The sequence below is a fragment of the Pinus tabuliformis genome, chromosome X (assembly GCF_031772625.1).
Source record: "Pinus tabuliformis cultivar Carrire ecotype Pingquan chromosome X, CPIR1, whole genome shotgun sequence".
NCBI lineage: Eukaryota > Viridiplantae > Streptophyta > Pinopsida > Pinales > Pinaceae > Pinus > Pinus tabuliformis.
In genome coordinates, this window is record NC_142308.1 from 665,421,016 (window position 1) to 665,440,065 (window position 19,050).

The 19,050-nt window shown below is 38.3% G+C and overlaps 1 protein-coding gene across 1 annotated transcript; it reads left to right on the top strand.

The window, feature by feature from the left end:
* Positions 1–1,895: 1,895 nt before the first annotated feature.
* LOC149141724 (cytochrome b561 and DOMON domain-containing protein At3g25290-like) lies at positions 1,896–2,781 on the top strand. Its single transcript, XM_089451826.1, has one exon. The coding sequence runs from the start codon at positions 2,093–2,095 to the stop codon at positions 2,660–2,662; it is 570 nt and encodes a 189-aa protein (XP_089307952.1). The 5' UTR covers positions 1,896–2,092; the 3' UTR covers positions 2,663–2,781.
* The last annotated feature ends 16,269 nt before the right edge of the window (positions 2,782–19,050 follow it).

The following is a 19,050-nucleotide window of genomic DNA, read 5'->3' on the forward strand; positions in this document are numbered from 1 at the left end:
TCTACTCTCCTCTCATATCCTTCTCTCAAAATAATATTTTGTCATCATAACGCATCTTACAAATCAAACTATGAATCATATTTTAGTCTAACTCTCTTTGACCAAAATATTAATTTTTATTTCCGATTAAACAATTTCATTACGAACTTATCTTAAAATATATTATTTCATTACAAACCTAAATATTAATCTTTATTTCTAATTAAGCCATTTCATTAAAAAAAACTTAACTTAAAATATATTATTTCATTACAAACCTAACATAAAATATATTAGATTTCACTGCAAAATATGAATTTCTCTGTTGCCCATTTTTTTTACAAACTTATAATATATATACATATATATAAATTGGCCAATTTTTTACCAACTTAAAATACATATTGAAACTAATTATCACCCCATCCCAACAGGGTAATCCCAACCACTAGCAATGGCAGTGTCTTGTATTCCAAGAAGATATACAAAAAAATTACATGTTTATTAACATTAAAAAAAACTATTAAGTTTTATTAACATAATAGGTTGAGGATAGACTTTATTAGCATTGCAACCAAATCAAATTTCACTAAGGTGGTTGTGTCTTGTACTTGTGCTTGTGTGATTGTGCCTGTGCTAGGAGAAGAGACATGCCAAAAAATCTAGTCAACTAAAAGCTGATATGGCTTAGACCTGGTACTATCCAAAATTACTTTGGCATCCTCAAACCACAAGTCAAATATAAAAAATCACAAATCTGTGTTTCAATCTAACTCTCTTTAACCAAAATACTAATTTTTATTTCCAATTAAACTGTTTCATTATAAACTTAACTTAAAATATATTATTTTTAAGTACAAACCTAATTTAAAATATATTGTTTCTTTTGCCCACTTAAAATATATTAGGTTTCACTGCAAAAATATGAATTTCTCGGCTGCCCATTAGACCGTTTCTTTACAAACTTATAATATGTATACCATTTCTTTAGAAACTTATAATATATAGACATATATATAAACTGGCCAATTCTTTACCAACTTAAAATATATATTGAAACTAATTATTTATATTACACCACCCCATCCCAAAGGGTCATCCCAAAAGGTCATCCCAATCACTAGAAATGACAATGTTAACAGTGTCTTGTATTCCAAGAAGTCTATACATGCAGAAAAATTACATTTATATGAATGTTTATTAATATTAAAAAAATTATCAAGTTTTATTAAGATAACAAGTTGAGTATAGATTTTATTAGTAATGTGATCAGATCAAATTTCACTGGAGTGGTTGTGTTTGTATTAAAGGAAGAGACGCGTTAAAAAATCTAATAATTGTATTTGTATTAGGGAAAAGACATGTTAAAAAATCTAATCAGCTTAACGCTGTTATGGCTTAAACTTGATACTATTCCAAATGACTTTGACATCACTCGGATGGTTGTGCTTGTACTATGGGAAGAAGTGTTAAAAAAAATTAGTTTGACATCACTCGGATGGTTGTGCTTGTACTATGGGAAGAAGTGTTAAAAAAAATTAGTCAGCGTAAAGCTATTATGGCCCAAACTTATACTATTCAAAATGACTTTGGCATCCTCTAACCACAAGTCACATATAAAAAATCATGAAACATCACAAACCACTTAACAAATGTTAAAACAAATTCTCCATTTCGAATTTGTCAATATGGGAGCTTCCATCGCTGAATGGATCAACGATCGAATGGTCTAGGAACGCGTTCTTTGGCTGCTCTTTCCTTTTTTTATAGTCGTCGGTCGACCGGATCTCTCCTACCTGCACACGCCAATTCAATCCTCACACATTTCCTCACAATTGGCTCCAAGGATTTCATTCAATCCTCACACATTTCCTCACAATTGGCTCCAAGGATTTCATTATTTATTGCGACCCACGCCTCCTCTTCTCCTACAACACCAGTTTGCCTTTGTTACATAATCTCAGGCTTCCTCTGGAATCAAACCCATTTGGCCACCAGTTTGAGTTTCAGAGCCTGATTTACTATTCATTTAAAGCTTGTTTGCTTCTAACCCCCAAAGCATATTTATGCGTTTGAGTCTGCTGCTGCTGAGAATTTGATCGATTTTGCAAACATGGGTGCTTATTCCGCACTGTTGGGTTTTGCTTTGGTGGTGATATTGGCTTGGCAAGCATCGGCACAGAATTGCAGTACATCGTTACAGAGCACGAACGGGACCAAAACATTTACTCGCTGCAATAGTTTGCCAACATTAAATGCTATTCTGGCATGGACTTATTTTCCTGCAAATGGGTCAATCGCTATTGGCTTCAGAGCCACTCCTGCGGCCTCTGCTGGGTGGGTAGCTTGGGGTATAAACCCAACGGCTGCACAAATGGTTGGCACACAGGCTCTGATTGCCTTCAAGCATTCCAATGGATCAGCGGTAGTTGGTACTTACAATATCAAGGATCAAAATCCTCCGCAGCCCTCTAGTATTAGCATCACAGTGAGCGACATGAGTGTCATCATCGAGAACAGTGGTCAGATCTCAATATTTGCAACACTCGCGCTTCCTTCAAATAAAACTACTGTCAATCATGTGTGGCAAGTGGGCAGTGCAGTTAGCGGCTTGGTTCCCCAGTCCCACGCCTTCAATGCGGCCAATTTGGGCAGTGCCAAAACGATAGATCTGCAACCATAGGACACTACTTGTTCCCCAGTGAGCATGAAACCTATGTTTTACAAAAAAATATTTTCTTTCTTCTTTTTGATGGATGCATAATAATGACACGAGTCAAATGACAATCATGAAGACGGACACTAATTACATTCTTTAACATATCAAAGTATGTGGATATTTTTCTTAATGGAAGATTAAATGTTGTCATATTATTTTGAGTTTTAAAATATCATATAAAAAACAAAAACATCACTGTTATTACAATATATATCATGTATAAATTTATCTGTGCCACAAGCATTGTATTATTCTTGAGACCTTACCATATATTCAGGGTTTGAGCTATTGTCAAACAAGCATGTTTGATTACCTTTTCAATGTGCTAAACGCCAAGAGTCAAGACTTATAAGTTACAATATCACCTAAGTTTGGAAGATAATGTGTCTTATTATTTGATAAGATTGGAGTTTGAGTATTTCATAATCAACATGATGTGGTAATAATTGTTGATGGGTAGATAATGCGCCTTGTTATATGATAAGCTTGGAGTTTGAGTATTTCATAATCAACATGATGTGGCAATAATTGTTGATGTATTAATCACCAAGCCTTTTTCCTCATGACCCTTTTCAAAAAATTTCAAAGAATGGATTCAAATCCATTTGAACCTTCGACCCTTAATGTCCTAAACTCATGTTATTCATATTCATCATAATAGTCTCTTCATCATCAAACACATTACAAATGAAAAAAAAATAAAAATCGAAGTATAAACTACCATTTCTAATAATACATTTGCTTAATGGAAACACTGCGACTTCATGGAGTTTCTAACATAAGTTTTTCATATTGTTGAATGTTGAAATAGTCATGTAAACAATTTAATTTATGATGATAATATTATATCTTTGTTTGGAAGGACATTTTTTCAACTTACCACCTTTATTGTCATGTTGCAATCACACATTGCACATACAAGCAATATGAAATTTCTAATAGCAACAAAAATAAGGCAAAATTGCAAATTTATCTCCTTATTACACCAAGGGATAAGGGACCCCACCTACCATATTCTAATTAGAGTTTGTTTTTTAAACTTTAACTTTTTTTTTCACGATGAGGAATAAGTGTTCATCTGGTAACTCATCGTCAACCATTACTTCCTCCCCTGCAGAAAAAGTTAATTTGGACAAAACATCTGCAACAACATTTTCCTTGCCAGGCTTATCAACAATAGTTAGATCAAACTGTTGTAATAAAAGTAACCATTTAATAATATGGGCATTCACATCAGGCTTATTCATTAAATATTTAATTGCAGCATGGTCAGTATGTACAAATGTTTGATAACCTGTAATGTAATGCCTAAATTCATTCAATAAATGCATAACAGCTAGGAGCTCCTTTTCGGTCACTATGTAGTTCAGTTCGGCCTTTGATAGATTCTTACTGATAAAGTAAATGCCATAAGGCAATTTGTCATCTATCTAGCCTCGAGCTACTCTTATGGCTTTGTGTGAGGCGTCAGCATGTGTATGAAAAGGAAGGGCCCAATTTGGGCCTCGGAGAATAGGTGCAGTGGTCAACTTGTCCTTCAGGGTGTCCAAGGCCTCTTGACAGCTTTTTGACCATACAAATTCAGAGTCTTTGGCCAATAACCCAAATAAAGGAGAAGCTAACTTGCTGAACTCTTTTATAAACCTCCGATAGTATCTAGCTAAACCTAGAAAACTTCTGACATCTCTCTGTTTTGTGGAGGTGGGACCATTTGGATGATGTTTATTTTGTTTAGGTCCACCTGTAGTCCTTGCTAGGATATTGAATGACGTAGAATAGTCCCTGCAATCATCAAGAACTCACATTTTTTGAGAATAATGGACAGGTCCATTTCAATGCATTTGTTCAGCACCTTACCTAAGTTGGACAGAGCCTCTTGGAAATCACACCCACAGGGTGTGAAATCATCCATATAGATCTCTACTGCATCATGGACTAGCTCAGCAAATATACTCAGGACTGCTCTCTGGAAAGTGACAGGGGCATTGCATAGGCCAAAGGGAAGCCCCAAGGACAAGTGAAGGTGGTTTTATCCCAGTCTTCTGGGCTAATATGGATTTAATTGTACCCGCTGAACCCATCTAGGAAAGAAAAAAACTTTTTCCCTGCCAGGCCATCTAACACTTGTTCAATTAAAGGTAGAGGGAAATGGTCCTTCTTTGTTGCTTTGTTTAACTCTCGGTAATCGACACAAATCCTCCACTTCCCATTTTTCTTTGGAACCAACACCAAAGGAGAGTCCCACTCACTGTCTAAGATAGGGTAAATGAATCTTGCATCTAACAGCTTTTGCAGTTCTTCTATGACTATATCCTTGAGAGATGGATTCATTCTCCTTTTGGGTTATCGAATTGGTTTGCAACCTTCTTTGATATAAATGTGGTGAGTCCACATCGAGGGGTGCACTCCCTTCATTTCCCTGTAACTCCAAGAAAAGGCATCTAGATGTTCCTTTAGCATGTTGCACAACTTTTCTTATTGGTTTAGAGAAAGAGATGGATTGATTTTCAAGGTTCTCTCAAGGCCGAATTCTATGGTTTTGACATGGGTAGGGTTTGAATTAGCTAAGCATAGATCAATCTGATGCTTTTTCTGGGTTTCCTTTACTACTTTCTCTAAAGACAATGTGTTGGGAGTTGGACTTTGGAGTAGGTGTTCAATCAAATCATCTTCATCCGGTTGTCCTCCTCCCATGGATGTTTCTAAGGTATAGAGTAGAGTTGAATAAACTTCATCTTCTTCCTCCTCTTCGAGCCATAAAGGTAAGTCATGTTCTAGAGATGGCTGAGCAGGAGGGTACAGGACTAATTGTTTGGACATATGCCCATTTTTTATAGTCATATTTCCATCCCTACAACTGATGTAGGCATTGGCAGTGGCTAACCATGGCCTCCCAAGGATGAGAGGGTAACCAATAAGCTTAGCCTTAGGTTGGAGGACTATGAAATCTGTAGGTACTCCCAAGAGTCAATGGAGACCATCACATCCTCCACAATCCCCTCAAGGGTCACTGTGGAATGGTCTGCAAGTTGCAAGACTGTTGTGGTGTTTCTCAATGAACCCTAGAGGTTGAGCTTGAGCATGGTGTCCTTAGTCATCACATTAACGGCAGCCCCAAGATCAATCAAAGTGTGTGGTAGAATGGTGCCATTGATGTGCACATCTACTATAGAGCTTCCAGGGTCCAAATACTTTGGGCAAATTACCTGCCCCAACATTAAGTCGGACAATTGTCCAATGACATTAATGGTAGGGGTGTCTCTTTTTCGTCTCATTGGATGTTTGAAGCACTTCGCCTTAATCAACTTGTTGTAAATAGGTACATCTTTTATAGCTTGGAGAAGTGGAATTTTGACACATAGATTTTTCAATTCTCCTAGAAGTTCAGTCTTTTCTGGGGTAGGTTGGACTGTATGAGTTAATCTCTCAGGGAAGGGTGGTGGATTTTCTTTAGGCATGATTTCCTCTCTTTCTCTCTCACTCTCCCTAGGTGGAGGTAGAGGCTGGTTGTCCAGGAGTAATCTCCCAGATCTCAGGTTGATTTTCTGAACGTCCACAACATATGCAGGATGGGATGTCTCTCCATTGTATACATGATGTGTCTGTTTGTTGTTCAGGTTGGGATTTGGCTAGGCAGGCATCTGGGGTTGTTTAGGTGTATAAGGGTGTAAAAGTTGTAGTTGAGTAGGTGGTGGAGGCAATAAAGCTGGAGCATTGTTATATGGGGGCCTCCACCCTTGGGGCGGTGAATTCCACGGAGGTTTTAGCAGAGCATATGGATGAAATGACTGGTTGGTCGGCTGGGAATGGTACTGAGGTGCAAAGGACCAAGGAGGAGGTGTAGACCATGAAGGATGAGAAGGGGGCCCCCAAGAGGGAATGGATATGGTCTGGTTAGGGTTGTAATAGGCATGGGATGACCCTTGCATGCTCAACTGGTATGGCCGAGGGCCATGAGGTCTCCTTTGATTTATGTAGCAGAGATGTTTAGTCACCCCTTCAGTTCCCTGATACACAACTTTTAATGAAGGTAGAGAAGGGAACTTGTTTGCGGAGTGTTTTTATTCATAGATTGAGTAGACCTCAACCAAGTTCAATGGACATTCATTCCTAGGGTGCCTCTTTGTGCATCTACGGCAGAAAATGGCTAAGGCTCTCTTTGCTTCCTCCTATTTTCTCTTAATGTGCATAGTGTCCATCTGTAGGGAAAGGGTTTGCAGCATCTCACTCTTGAAATCTTCCAGCATGTTTCCAATTTCACCTTTGATGGATGTAGTGGAAGAGCATGGTTTGGCCATTGGTTGACTACCCCTACCCTTTTTCCTAACTTCCCTAGAATGGTTCCTAATGACAGTCTTGATATCTTCATAGGGTAGCTGGTAGATGTCCCCTCCTGTTAGCAGGTTTAGGATATCCAGAAGATCTTCCCTTACCCCTTTAAGCAGGACTAGCTTCAACGACTCAGGGTCAAGTGTGCACCTGGCCCTGTTATGAAACCAGCTCAAGAAAAGATAGAAAAGATAGATCAACGCCTTAGAATTTAGCCTCTTCGAGGGGGCAACCTCCTTTACATTACATAAATGAACAATTCTTGGATGATACAAATGAAAAGACCTCCTTTCTATATATAGGAGTCTAAGGAGTCACAATATAACCTAGCCGACCTAACAATAATAATACAAAGCCACAGTAATAATAATAGTGGGCTTCTATGGGGCACAATCGTAACAATATGGGCACTACATGGGTACATCAATATAATAAGTGGGCTATACTAATAACAATAAGGGGTTACACTAGTAGTATAGGGGCCTAACATGCCCCTCTCCTTCAAAAAGCATTGTCCTCAACGCTTGAGTAGTTCTTGATGCTTCTGTATAAAATTCTTGTCCTCCCATGCGGAATATTCAGCGGGTAAGTTCTTCCACTTGATGAGATACTCTGAAATTGATCGATTTCGTAGCTGTCTGGTTCTTGTTCCTGTGACTGCTCCAGGTTCCAATATGATTTTTCCTTCCTCTTCAATTTCTGGCAATATTATTTGAATTGGGATCTTTTGCAACTTTTGAATAAGTGACCATACTTCTTCATCCTTCTTCCATTCATCCCTTGCTTCATTTATCCAATCTTGTTGGATAATATAAATAGCACAAAACAATGCTTCCACATCCTCATCCTTGAAGAGTCTTCCCATTCGGTAAGGTCGCCATTTTTTAAGTGCATGTAGTATTGCCAACATTTCCTTCTCATAAATAGCTTGCTTGAGATGTAGCAGTAAAAATACCCAATCACCTACATCAAAACATTTTTCACTACAATGTTGATCTACTTGTTGTTTCGTTTGATTTTGCGTCGAAGTGGCGTTATCCTTTAAAAGTTGGAGAACTTGTTGTTGATACTCGATGTGATCTTTCACTACTTGAACCTTTTTCTTCTTGATATGTCCTTCTATCTCTAGAGTTTGAGGAGTGGTAATTTCTTCCAATCCTTTACAAGATATGGTCGGATTCATTTCTTGATGCTCGATGTGATCTTTCACTTCTTGAACATTTTTCTTCTTGATATGTCCTTCTATCTTGATAGTTTGAGGAGTGGTAATTTCGAACAATGAATTACAAGATATGGTTGGATTCATTTCTTCTTTCTCGATGTGATCTTTCACTTCTTGCACCTTTTTCTTCTTGATATGTCCTTCTATCTTGAGAGTTTGAGGAGTGGTAATTCTTGCCAATGCTTTACATGATATGGTCTGATTCATTTCTTCTTTCTCTGGGGTGGGGTCCTGGCGTATATCTTCTTCTTTTGATGTTTCTTGATCCTTTTCTTCCTCCTCTTCATATTCTATGTAAAATAATTTCTTCTCAGCACACTTATGACCTTTAGTGCATTTGCTATCACAATTGTAACAAAGCCCTTTTTCTCTTTTTTCTTCCAATCGTTGTGGTGTAACCCTTGTAGGTTGTGGAAGGCTAGGAGAAACAACACTTCCATCTTTATAGTTGTGAGGGGTACACTTCCTGGTTTCCATAATTTTTCTTTCCACTATGTCACAAAGCCTTTTTACTCTTTCGAATTGTTGTGGTGTTGCTCTAAAGAAGGTGTTGCTCTTTGTATCCTCATAATGTGCTATCATTTCCTCCGTGAAAATTGACCACGTAACAAGTTGTTTACGAGAACAAAGCCCTTTGTACCATAAAAATTGATCTGGTTCTAAATATGAAGATGCAATACATACCTTTTGTAACAGTTGTACACCATGTAGATCAAAATATTGCTCCATCTGAAGTATCCAATTTACTGGATCCTTGCCATCAAACTTTCTCATCTTGCTTTTTCTTGATTTTAGGAGCTTGACCTTGAAACAACTATAACTCTGTACTTTCAGATCTTTAAGTTCTGAAATTGCGACCTATAGTAGCCCTCTGTGTCATCTTTCCAATGCCACCAGTCTGATCCAAATTGGATTCTCCAAGAAAGAGTTATGCACAATCTCCCAAGATGACCTGATTATAGACCTTTCCAGAAGAGCGAACTTGTATGAAGTTCCACGTGTCACTGTTTTGACCTTTGGATCTGAAAACAATATACAAGAAACTTCAGTCCGTCCTCTTTCTATACCTTATTACGAAATTTCAATCCGATCCCCAGAGAGAAAGTTATGACGATTTTCCCCAGGTCACTTGTTTTGAATGTAATTCAGGAGCCTGCAAAAAGACCAACCTCCTCAGATCATATCTCCACAAATATCGCGCGAAAAGCTCTGAAATTCGGACCCAAGGTTCAACGCGATTTCGTCTCAAATGGGTTTTTTTGGCGACTTCTGAAACGTCACAGAAAAAAAGTTATAGCGAAATTCCACGATGACTTGTTTGGAGCAGCGAAACCCTAGAATCCAAAGCTCTGATACCAAATGTTATGAAACCAGCTCAAGAAAAGATAGAAAAGATAGATCAACGCCTTAGAATTTAGCCTATTCGAGGGGGAAACCTCCTTTACATTACATAAATGAACAATTCTTGGATGATACAAATGAAAAGACCTCCTTTCTATATATAGGAGTCTAAGGAGTCACAATATAACCTAGCCGACCTAACAATAATAATACAAAGCCACAGTAATAATAATAGTGGGCTTCTATGGGGCACAATCGTAACAATATGGGCACTACATGGGTACATCAATATAATAAGTGGGCTATACTAATAACAATAAGGGGTTACACTAGTAGTATAGGGGCCTAACAGGCCCTTTTGTAGCTAAGATAGAATCTTTATTCATAATCCTCTAGGAATTCATCATGCCCTAAGGTCATCCTAAAAATTTCTTCCTTAGTGTCTGTGGACCTATAGTAGTCTAGATACTTGTTGTTGAAGGCTTGCTACATTTGAGCCCAAGTTACGATGCTATCCCCAAGTAAACCCATGAACCAGTGCAAAGATGCATCTTTGAGAGTGGATGGGAATAGTTTCAACTTCTGCTCATCATTGGTGTAATCATAGGTTTTTCATATGACATCAAACTCAAACAAGAAAGTGTCTATATCTTCTGAGGTCAGGCCATGGAAATGATGAAGAGAAGAAGGGCTTATATTCTTCATCTTGGTATCCTCATTAGTTTCTCTGATGGGAAAGGCACCCTCAACTCTTTCTCTATTTCCTATGTCATTTCTATTTTCATCCATTGGGTCAGTTGGAATGGATTCTTCTTCTTCTTCTCCCCCTGTAGGCTCTTCAAATATATCTGGTTGTTCACCTAAGGGTTCCTCCAATTCACATCCACTGAAGAAGAGGGAAGGTTGGTTGTTTGAAGTGGTGGGGGTATTTGGAAAAAATTTCCCTAAGTTATCCCTATTCCTACGAGGCATGAAAAAAAGTGTTTTTGGTTTTGTTTTGTGTTTTTTTCCAAGCTTTGAAAATAATTGTAGAATTGAAATTGCAGACTGAATGAAAACTAACTTGTGTTAGGATATTCTGACACATAGGAAATAGTTAAGTACAACTTGGTCTAGTATAGAGTTAGGTAAAGTGTGTTTCTTTACTATGTACATTTTGTAACTTACAATCCGACGGTCACGATATGTAGTGATCCGACGATTCATTCTCTCCTCGGTATTACCGACACTTGATCCGTGGCTTAACACCCGATTGGTCCATGATATCTATTTAAAGAGCATGGAGGGTCATTTGTAGGGTAATCCGTCTATGAGAGAAGCATATGTAAATTTTCATTCTTTTATTAATAAATTGCCTGAAGTGACCGTGTTGGCTCAGGCCGTGGACTGTTTCCCTCTTTGAGGGTTTTAACCACGTCAAAATACTGGTGTATTGATCTGTGATCTGTTTGTGAGCGGTGTCCTTTGGTGTTCTGTCTGAGTAACTTACCCTGTAAATTCCTACATGGTATCAGAGCTATTTGAGGGCCGCGTCCGTTGGTGATCCAAATCTGAAGCCGACAGAACTGCATCCGACTGCCATTTCCTAGATCTACTGTTTCTGACTGCTTTCGGGCCAAGAGGACTGCTCTGTTGTGTTGGGAGCATCTGTTCCAGTGAGGAACTCCTTTCGTTTCACGCGAAAAGGTTTCCGGTAGCCCTAGTTGCGTCATTTTTAAGATCTGGAGGTATACAGTGTTTATTTGTAGTTTACAGTTATTTTCTCTCTATTTATTTTGGTTTTGGTTTATTTAGCCTTTTTTATTACCGGATCTATACCTTTCATTTCTGCGTATGCTCTTTGCCTTGCGACTCTGTGCGATCTGGGCAAATCAGAAACAGAAAGAAGGATTTTTCTCATGCGTATGCTCTTTTTCGTTGCGCCTTAGTGTGATCTGTTTGTGAGCAGTGTCCTTTGGTGTTCTGTCTGAGGAACTTACCCTGTAAAACGGTTCTGAAAATGGCTTCCGGATGAAGAAGTTATGGCTTTTTGAAGAAAATTTGATGAAGTCGCCGACGAAGTGCAGGAATGAAAAATCCGCCCCCACAAAATGGAGACTTGAACCCAAGACCTCTACTCTCATAAATTAGCTTTGCACCAAGTGAGCTATACAAAAAGTTTGAGAGAGAGAGAGAGAGAGAGGGGGGGGGGGGGGAGTTGATGCTTTGGGTTGCGTGCTTGCTTTGAGAAAGCTATTTTTCCCTACAAAACAAAAAACACAAAACCCAACACGGACATACAAAAAAAACGAACCTTGCGGCTCGAAGTTAGCTTTAGTCGGAAACTAAATATTTTCCTCAATGTTTCTGATTTTCCGAGATCATTCCATTGCAACACTTAGTTTCAGCATATATAGCTTCAGTTTTTTTTAAAATGGAAAGTCCATGCCAAGTTATTCTTGACAGCACCAACTACCTCCAATGGTGGTCCTACATTTTGGATTTACTTAGAAGTAAAGGTCTTTACAAAATAGCCACAGGCCAAGAGACCAAACTGAAAGATGAAGACAAGGCAGCTAAATGGGAAAATAGACAAGACCAAGCACGTGGGTTGATAGGGGTGTCTATTTCTCCAGATCTTAGATTCCATGTTGCAGAACTTGATACTCCTGATGAAGCACTGCAATAGATTACTAAAGTCTTTGGAATTAAAAATGAACTTAAAGCCCATCAACTTGAAAATGAATTGCTTACATTGGACCCCAATAATTTTTCTTGCATTGAAGATTTTTTGTCCAAATTCAAGACCCTTAGACTTCTCTTGGAAGGTGTTAAGGTTAAGAAAGAAGATAGTAGCCTTATCTACTCCATTCTTACTAAGTTGGGACTAGCCTATTCTATGTTTGTTTCCACCTTCCATTCTACAAGAGAAGCCTTCATTTCTCAAGGAGAAACCTACAAGTCCCCTTCCTTTGATTCCTTTTGTGATTCTTTAATAAGAGAACAAGAAAAACTCTCACACCTTGGTCTTCTTCATCTTGGAAACTCTTCTAAGAAAGCGTTAGCCGCCCAGCAACAACCAAATCCAAAGAATCCTAAGAAGTTGTATCCTAAAAAGAATGGTCCTAAACCAAACAAAGGTCCTAAGCAATTTCAACCTCAAAATGAAAAATCATTTCAACAAAATGATAAGACAAATAAAAACAAAGGGAAGAAGACTGATAGACATTGCAACTTTTCTAATCGAGATGGCCACTTAGAATCCAAATGCTTTAAGAAGATGGAAGCCTTGGAAGCAACAATGAAGAAGCATAACATCCATTTGGAGCAATCTTCAACTTCAACTTCATCTTCAGGAATGACACTTTCTGCATGTGGTTGTCAAGCATCTCGGTCTGGCTATGCACTAAATGTATCTTCTTCTTCTCATTCTCGTGAGTGGCTCATTGATTCTAGAGCTTCTTATCACATGGTAAAAAACAAAGCCATGTTTTCTTCTTTAAATGATTGTAACACCAAAAATATATATGTTGGTGATGATAGATGTCTTAGTGTTGTAGGGACTGGAACTGTTCATCTAGACAATGGTCAGTTTAATGATGTATTATGTGTTCCAACTTTATCCTGCAACCTTCTATCTGTATATCAGATAACCCATTCAGGTGAAGGTAAAATCGTTGAATTTTCACCTCACGATGTTGTAATTAAGGACCTAAGAGATCCTAGACAGATTTTAGCTACTGGCATTGCTAATGATTCTACAAGGTTGTATAAATTTCACAACTTTGGGTCATCAAATCTTCCCTCAGTATTTGTTGCTCATAATGATGAAGTGAGCAAACTTTGGCATGAGCGATTTGGTCACTTAAACTATCGCTCTCTTCGGAATCTATGTAAAGAAAATATGGTGACAGGTCTTCCCATGGTATCTTGCAGAGATGGTGTTTGTTCCGGATGTGTACTTGGAAAACATCATCGGGACAGTTTTGAAAAACGTGCCTCTTGGCACGCCTCAGCCCCTTTAGAGCTCGTGCATAGTGATTTATGTGGTCCACTTCCAGTTGCTTCATTCTCTGGCTACAAGTATTTCTTAACTTTCATTGATGATTTCTCTAGACGCACTTGGGTATACTTCTTAAAACTCAAGAGTGAAGTATTTAACATGTTCTTGGCCTTTAAGGCCTTTGTTGAAAAACAATCTAGACATCAAATTCTTAAGCTAAGATCTGATAATGGCAGAGAATATGTTAAAAACACATTCATCAACTTTTTCACTGAGAATGGAATTCAAATGCAACATATTGTTCCATATACTCCACAACAAAATGGTGTAGCTGAAAGGAAGAATTGCACCTTAAAGGAAATGGCTAATTGTATGCTTCAATCTAAAGGACTTAGTCTTAATTATTGGGAAGAAGCAATTAACTGTGCAAATTACATAATAAATCACACTCCTACTAAGGTTTTAAAGAATATCACTCCAGAAGAAGCATGGAGCTCAATCAAACCAGATGTAAGTCACTTTCGTGTTTTTGGAAGTGAAGCATGGGCCCATATTCCAGAGGAGAAACATAAAGATTTAGAACCTAAGAGTGAAAAATGTATTTTTGTTGGATATTCTGAAGATGTCAAAGGATATAGACTTATTCCACTTAAGTCCAAAAATGTTATCATTAGAAGAGATGTAAAGTTTGATGAAAATATATCGGCTTGCGAGCCTAGTTCGGCGGATGTGCCACCTCTCCCTATCTCTTCTACTTTTGAAAATATTTCTTCTTCAGATGATGAAAGCGAGGATGAAAATCCTCCCCCACCTTCTCAAGATCCTCCTTCAGCTCCTCAGCTTCCAAAATGGGTCCGTGCTACTCAGGATGCAGCAGGTGATCTTGCCGGTGATCCTACAGACCAGCAACGTACACGTTCTCTGTTTGAGAGAGCCTCTTCTTTACTAGCTCAAGCTTCAGTGAATTATGATCCTGACACCTTTGCAGAAGCTTCAGGCCATCCAGATTGGGAAGAAGCTATGAATGAAGAATATCATTCATTATTGGAAAATGATACATGGGATCTTGTTCCTCTACCAAAGGGACGAAAACTTGTTAGATGCAAATGGGTTTACAGAACCAAGTATGGACCAGATGGGAAAGTTGATAAACATAAAGCTCGTCTTGTTGCTAAGGGTTTTTCACAAGTTGAAGGCATTGACTACACTGAAACCTTCTCCCCTGTTGCCAAAATGAATGCTATCTGCCTTGTTCTTTCCCTTGCTGCTTCTTTCAAATGGGAAGTCCATCAGATGGATGTTAAATCCGCCTTCTTGCATGGGGACTTGCATGAAGAAATCTATATGGAACAACCTATTTGCTTTATACAAACAAACTCCAGCCTTGTATGTCGGCTTAAGAAATCCCTTTATGGTCTCAAGCAAGCTCCTCGAGCTTGGTATGCCAAAATGGATAACTTTCTTTTAGAATCTGGCTTCTCTAGGTGTCATTCTGACAATACTGTCTACACCAAGAAAGTGGGCAAGTCTCTTATCATTCTTGTTCTTTATGTTGATGATCTTATCCTGACTGGTAGTGATCCCAACCTTATAAACCATGTGAAGTCTAGCCTTAAAAGGAAGTTTGAAATGACAGACTTAGGACACTTACATTATTTTCTCGGTCTTCAAGTCTTGCAATCCAAGGAAGGTATTTCCCTTTCTCAGTCCAAGTATGCCTGTGATATTCTACGCCATTTTCACATGGAAGACTATAAGCCAGCCCCTTCTCCCTTTCAGTCTGGAGTCAAACTTTCAGTCACTTGTACTTCTCCTAAATTTGATGCTACCTTATACTATCAACTTGTAGGAAAACTTTTGTATCTAACCCATACTCGTCCTGACCTTTCCTTTATCGTTGGCCTTGTTGCTCGGTTTATGAAAAACCCACATGAAAGTCATTGGAAAGCAGCTAAAAGAATACTTTGTTATGTTCAAGGTACAGTTCAGTTTGGGATTCATTACAGTGCCGAAGCAACTCCTCTATTGGTTGGTTTCATTGATTCCGATTGGGCTGGTGACCCTGATGATCGGAAGTATACTGCAAGTTATGTGTTCACTCTTGGTTCAAGACCTATTACATGGGCTTGCAAGAAACAAGGTGCCATTTCTCTTTCTTTAGCAGAAGCAGAATATCGTGGTGCCATAGAAGCTAGTAAGGAAGCCTTGTGGCTTCGTCAGATCCTGTCAGAGTTTGGCTTTCAGCAGCAGCATCCGACTACACTTTGGTGTGATTATCAAAGTGCCATTCAGCTATGCAAAGATCCAGTCCAACATCAGCACAGTAAACACATTGAACTGCACATGCAATTCATCAGAAAGCTCATTCACGACCATGTTCTTGAAGTGCAATATTGTTCAACAGATGATCAAGTTGCAGACATCTTTAAAAAGGCTCTCACAGAGGCGAAGTTCACTAAACTTCGATTTATGGTTGGAGTTTAGGAAGTTGTCACTAAGGGGGGATAGGCTCTAGTGCCTCCTTCCTTCTCCTATTGTGTCATATTTGTAAATCCTTCAATCCTATCCCAAGTTGTTCTTAAGGGGGGATGTTAGGATATTCCAACACATAGGAAATAATTAAGTACAACTTGGTCTAATATAGAGTTAGGTAAAGTGTGTTTCTTTACTATGTACATTTTGTAACTTACAATCCAACGGTCACGATATGTAGTGATCCGATGGTTCATTCTCTCCTCGGTATTACAGACACTTGATTTGTGGCTTAACACCCGATTGGTCCATGATCTCTATTTAAAGAGCATGGAGCGTCATTTGTAGGGTAATCCGTCTATGAGAGAAGCATATGTAAATTTTCATTCTTTTACTAATAAATTGCCTGAAGTGGCCGCGTTGGCTCAGGCCGTGGACTGTTTCCCTCTTCGAGGGTTTTAACCATGTCAAAATACTGGTGTATTGATCTGTGATCTGTTTGTGAGCGGTGTCCTTTGGTGTTCTGTCTGAGGAACTTACCCTGTAAATTCCTACAACTTGCAGAATGGGAAAGGAAAGCAAATATTGTTAAATGGAAAAGAAAGCAATCTAAATTACTTTTGCAGAAATGAAGCTAATAGTAGAATATCAGAGACAATAAATGGAAGAAAGAAAGCAGTAATCACATATTACTCAGACACCTCCTCGGCAACGGCGCCAAAAAGTGATGAGCACTAGTATTGCAACAAGAATGCTGCAACTCCTGGGGCTACCAACTTTACTTTATCAACCTTGATTCGTACAAACTTGGAGGTGACAGTGATGTATTCAGAAGTAAATGTGATGGGTCTACTCTTTGTCATTGCTAAGCTGGCGATAGACCACTAATGTTTTTCAAACCAGACTTCTATGGATTGAGAAGAAGCTTGATTACCATTTTCTAACTAATTGCTGAGAGGTTATGCTTCAAAATAATGCTAAGCTATCATGTATGCAATCCTACTATCCTAAGCATGAAAATTCAAAACATCAAACATTCTACTGCTGTGCATGTAAATGAATAAAATAAATTTGTTTTTCTTTTTGTCCTTTTTTATGTGAAAGTGTGAAAGCTAATCTATTTTGGTGATGTGGCTGGTGGCTAAGGATGATGGTGAATGGTCAGAAGGCTTGGGATACCAGTAGGGGTCCTGTTCTAGCTTCCTAGAGTCTTTTTCCTCAATTTGGCCTCAAAACAGGCCACTACAGGTAAACTTATAGGATGTCCTAATGTGTTCTACAGGATGTCCTAAAAACCTACAGGATCCCCTATATTTCTACAAGATACAGCTCAGAGAAAAAAGGAGGGATGTTGAAGGTGATGTAAGTCTTCAAGAAGGTGGTTGGTGGATGGAATGAGGCAAGGGAGTGCCTAGGACCACTTCAGAACTCAAAACCAGAGTGAGAGATGGCTGGATTTTCTCAACAAGCTTGGATAAGTTTTCTTGTGAAATGATGAAATTGGTGGGGGTTTTAGTGAAAGGAAGGAATAATCATGGGTGGATGAAGTTGGAATGAGTTTGTTGATCATAAAATCTCTATTTACTTCTTAAACACCTACACTACATCAAACAATGACATTTACCCAAAAATCATGTAAACAAGAAGGATTTCAATTAACTGGGGAAAACATAATTTCATGAGCTAGCTGCCTAATTCATGCATGAGGAAAACTTGCGGAATGAGATGAAACATTGATGAGATTTAATGTAAGACTGAAGATAGAAGAAATGATAACTAAATCCTACTCTTGCAAACTGATCAAATGCTGGACTAAGTACAGAAAAACCCTAAATTCCATGAGAAAGTAGAATTATGTCTTTTTGGGGCTGCATAGGAGTTCTTTCCTCAAACCATGATCCTTGAAGAAAGGAGTGAGGCCAAATACACCTATTGACATATTTTTGAGGATCCTTTGTATCTTCTAAGCTACTGCTGAAGTAAAGCACAAATGGAAGCAAACTAATCAAATCTACAACTACTTGCAATGAAATAATTCTAAAGACAATTCAACTATGAAATCAACTAAACATACAAATACAAGAAGAGGAGCCTTTGCTGCAAGGGTTGGGCCCTAACCCAAGATCTTCATCCCTCTGATTTAACTCAGTGCTAGATCAAGGAAATGCTCATTCTCATTATCAAATTAGAAAATTACATAACAATGTCTTCCACAAGTCTTGAACTCGAAAATGACTAGTGTTTTTACAACAAAAATTTGAATGGATCTAGGCCTATTTATTTATACAAATGAAGTCTCCAACGACTTCCTTAAATCTAGGGAGGCTCGACTCCCAAACCCGAGATAAACTAGCTCTTTAATTGTCACTTGCTCGGCTACCTTTTGATCTCCATGACTTGGTTGCTTGTACTCTGAGCTAGTGTGATTGATGGAGGATTATTCAAATGAGTGAGGAGAAAATGAGGAGGATTGACCTCCTACAATCTCTCCTCCTTGTCTCATTCTAGTTTCAGCCTTTAATTAGCCAAAATTTCCATGATTTTCTCAAGAACCTGCAATTAATGCACATTAGTCCACTAGGCATAATATCTTACTTTGACTCATCTCATTAAACAAAATACAATCAAAATATGTAATAAATTGTGAGAAGAGTCTATTTAACTATGCTAGGAGGTGGATTAAGGTCCATATAGTTACCCAATGATGAGGCTCATCAGTATATACCTCTTTTCTTTAGGTTCTCCCAAGTTAGTGTCTTTTCCTCCCAAGCAGGCCATCTATATAATATAATCTTGTATGGGACCTGTGTTTTCCAAAATTTCCTGAACCAACATATGTGTTGTAGATTTTATGACATACCAATAATGAAGAGGTATGTGTTAGCAACAAATACGGACCCTCGATGTAGTAGGTAATCCCACATAATTTGATCTCCTTCATAATTTTTGCATATTCCTGATCTACACAAAACTTCTGTATAGCTATCCCAAGCCGCTATTGTGACA

Bases quoted from the DNA above. Each gene is read 5' to 3' on its own strand.
- LOC149141724 (XM_089451826.1), top strand. From the start codon at position 2,093: ATGGGTGCTTATTCCGCACTGTTGGGTTTTGCTTTGGTGGTGATATTG.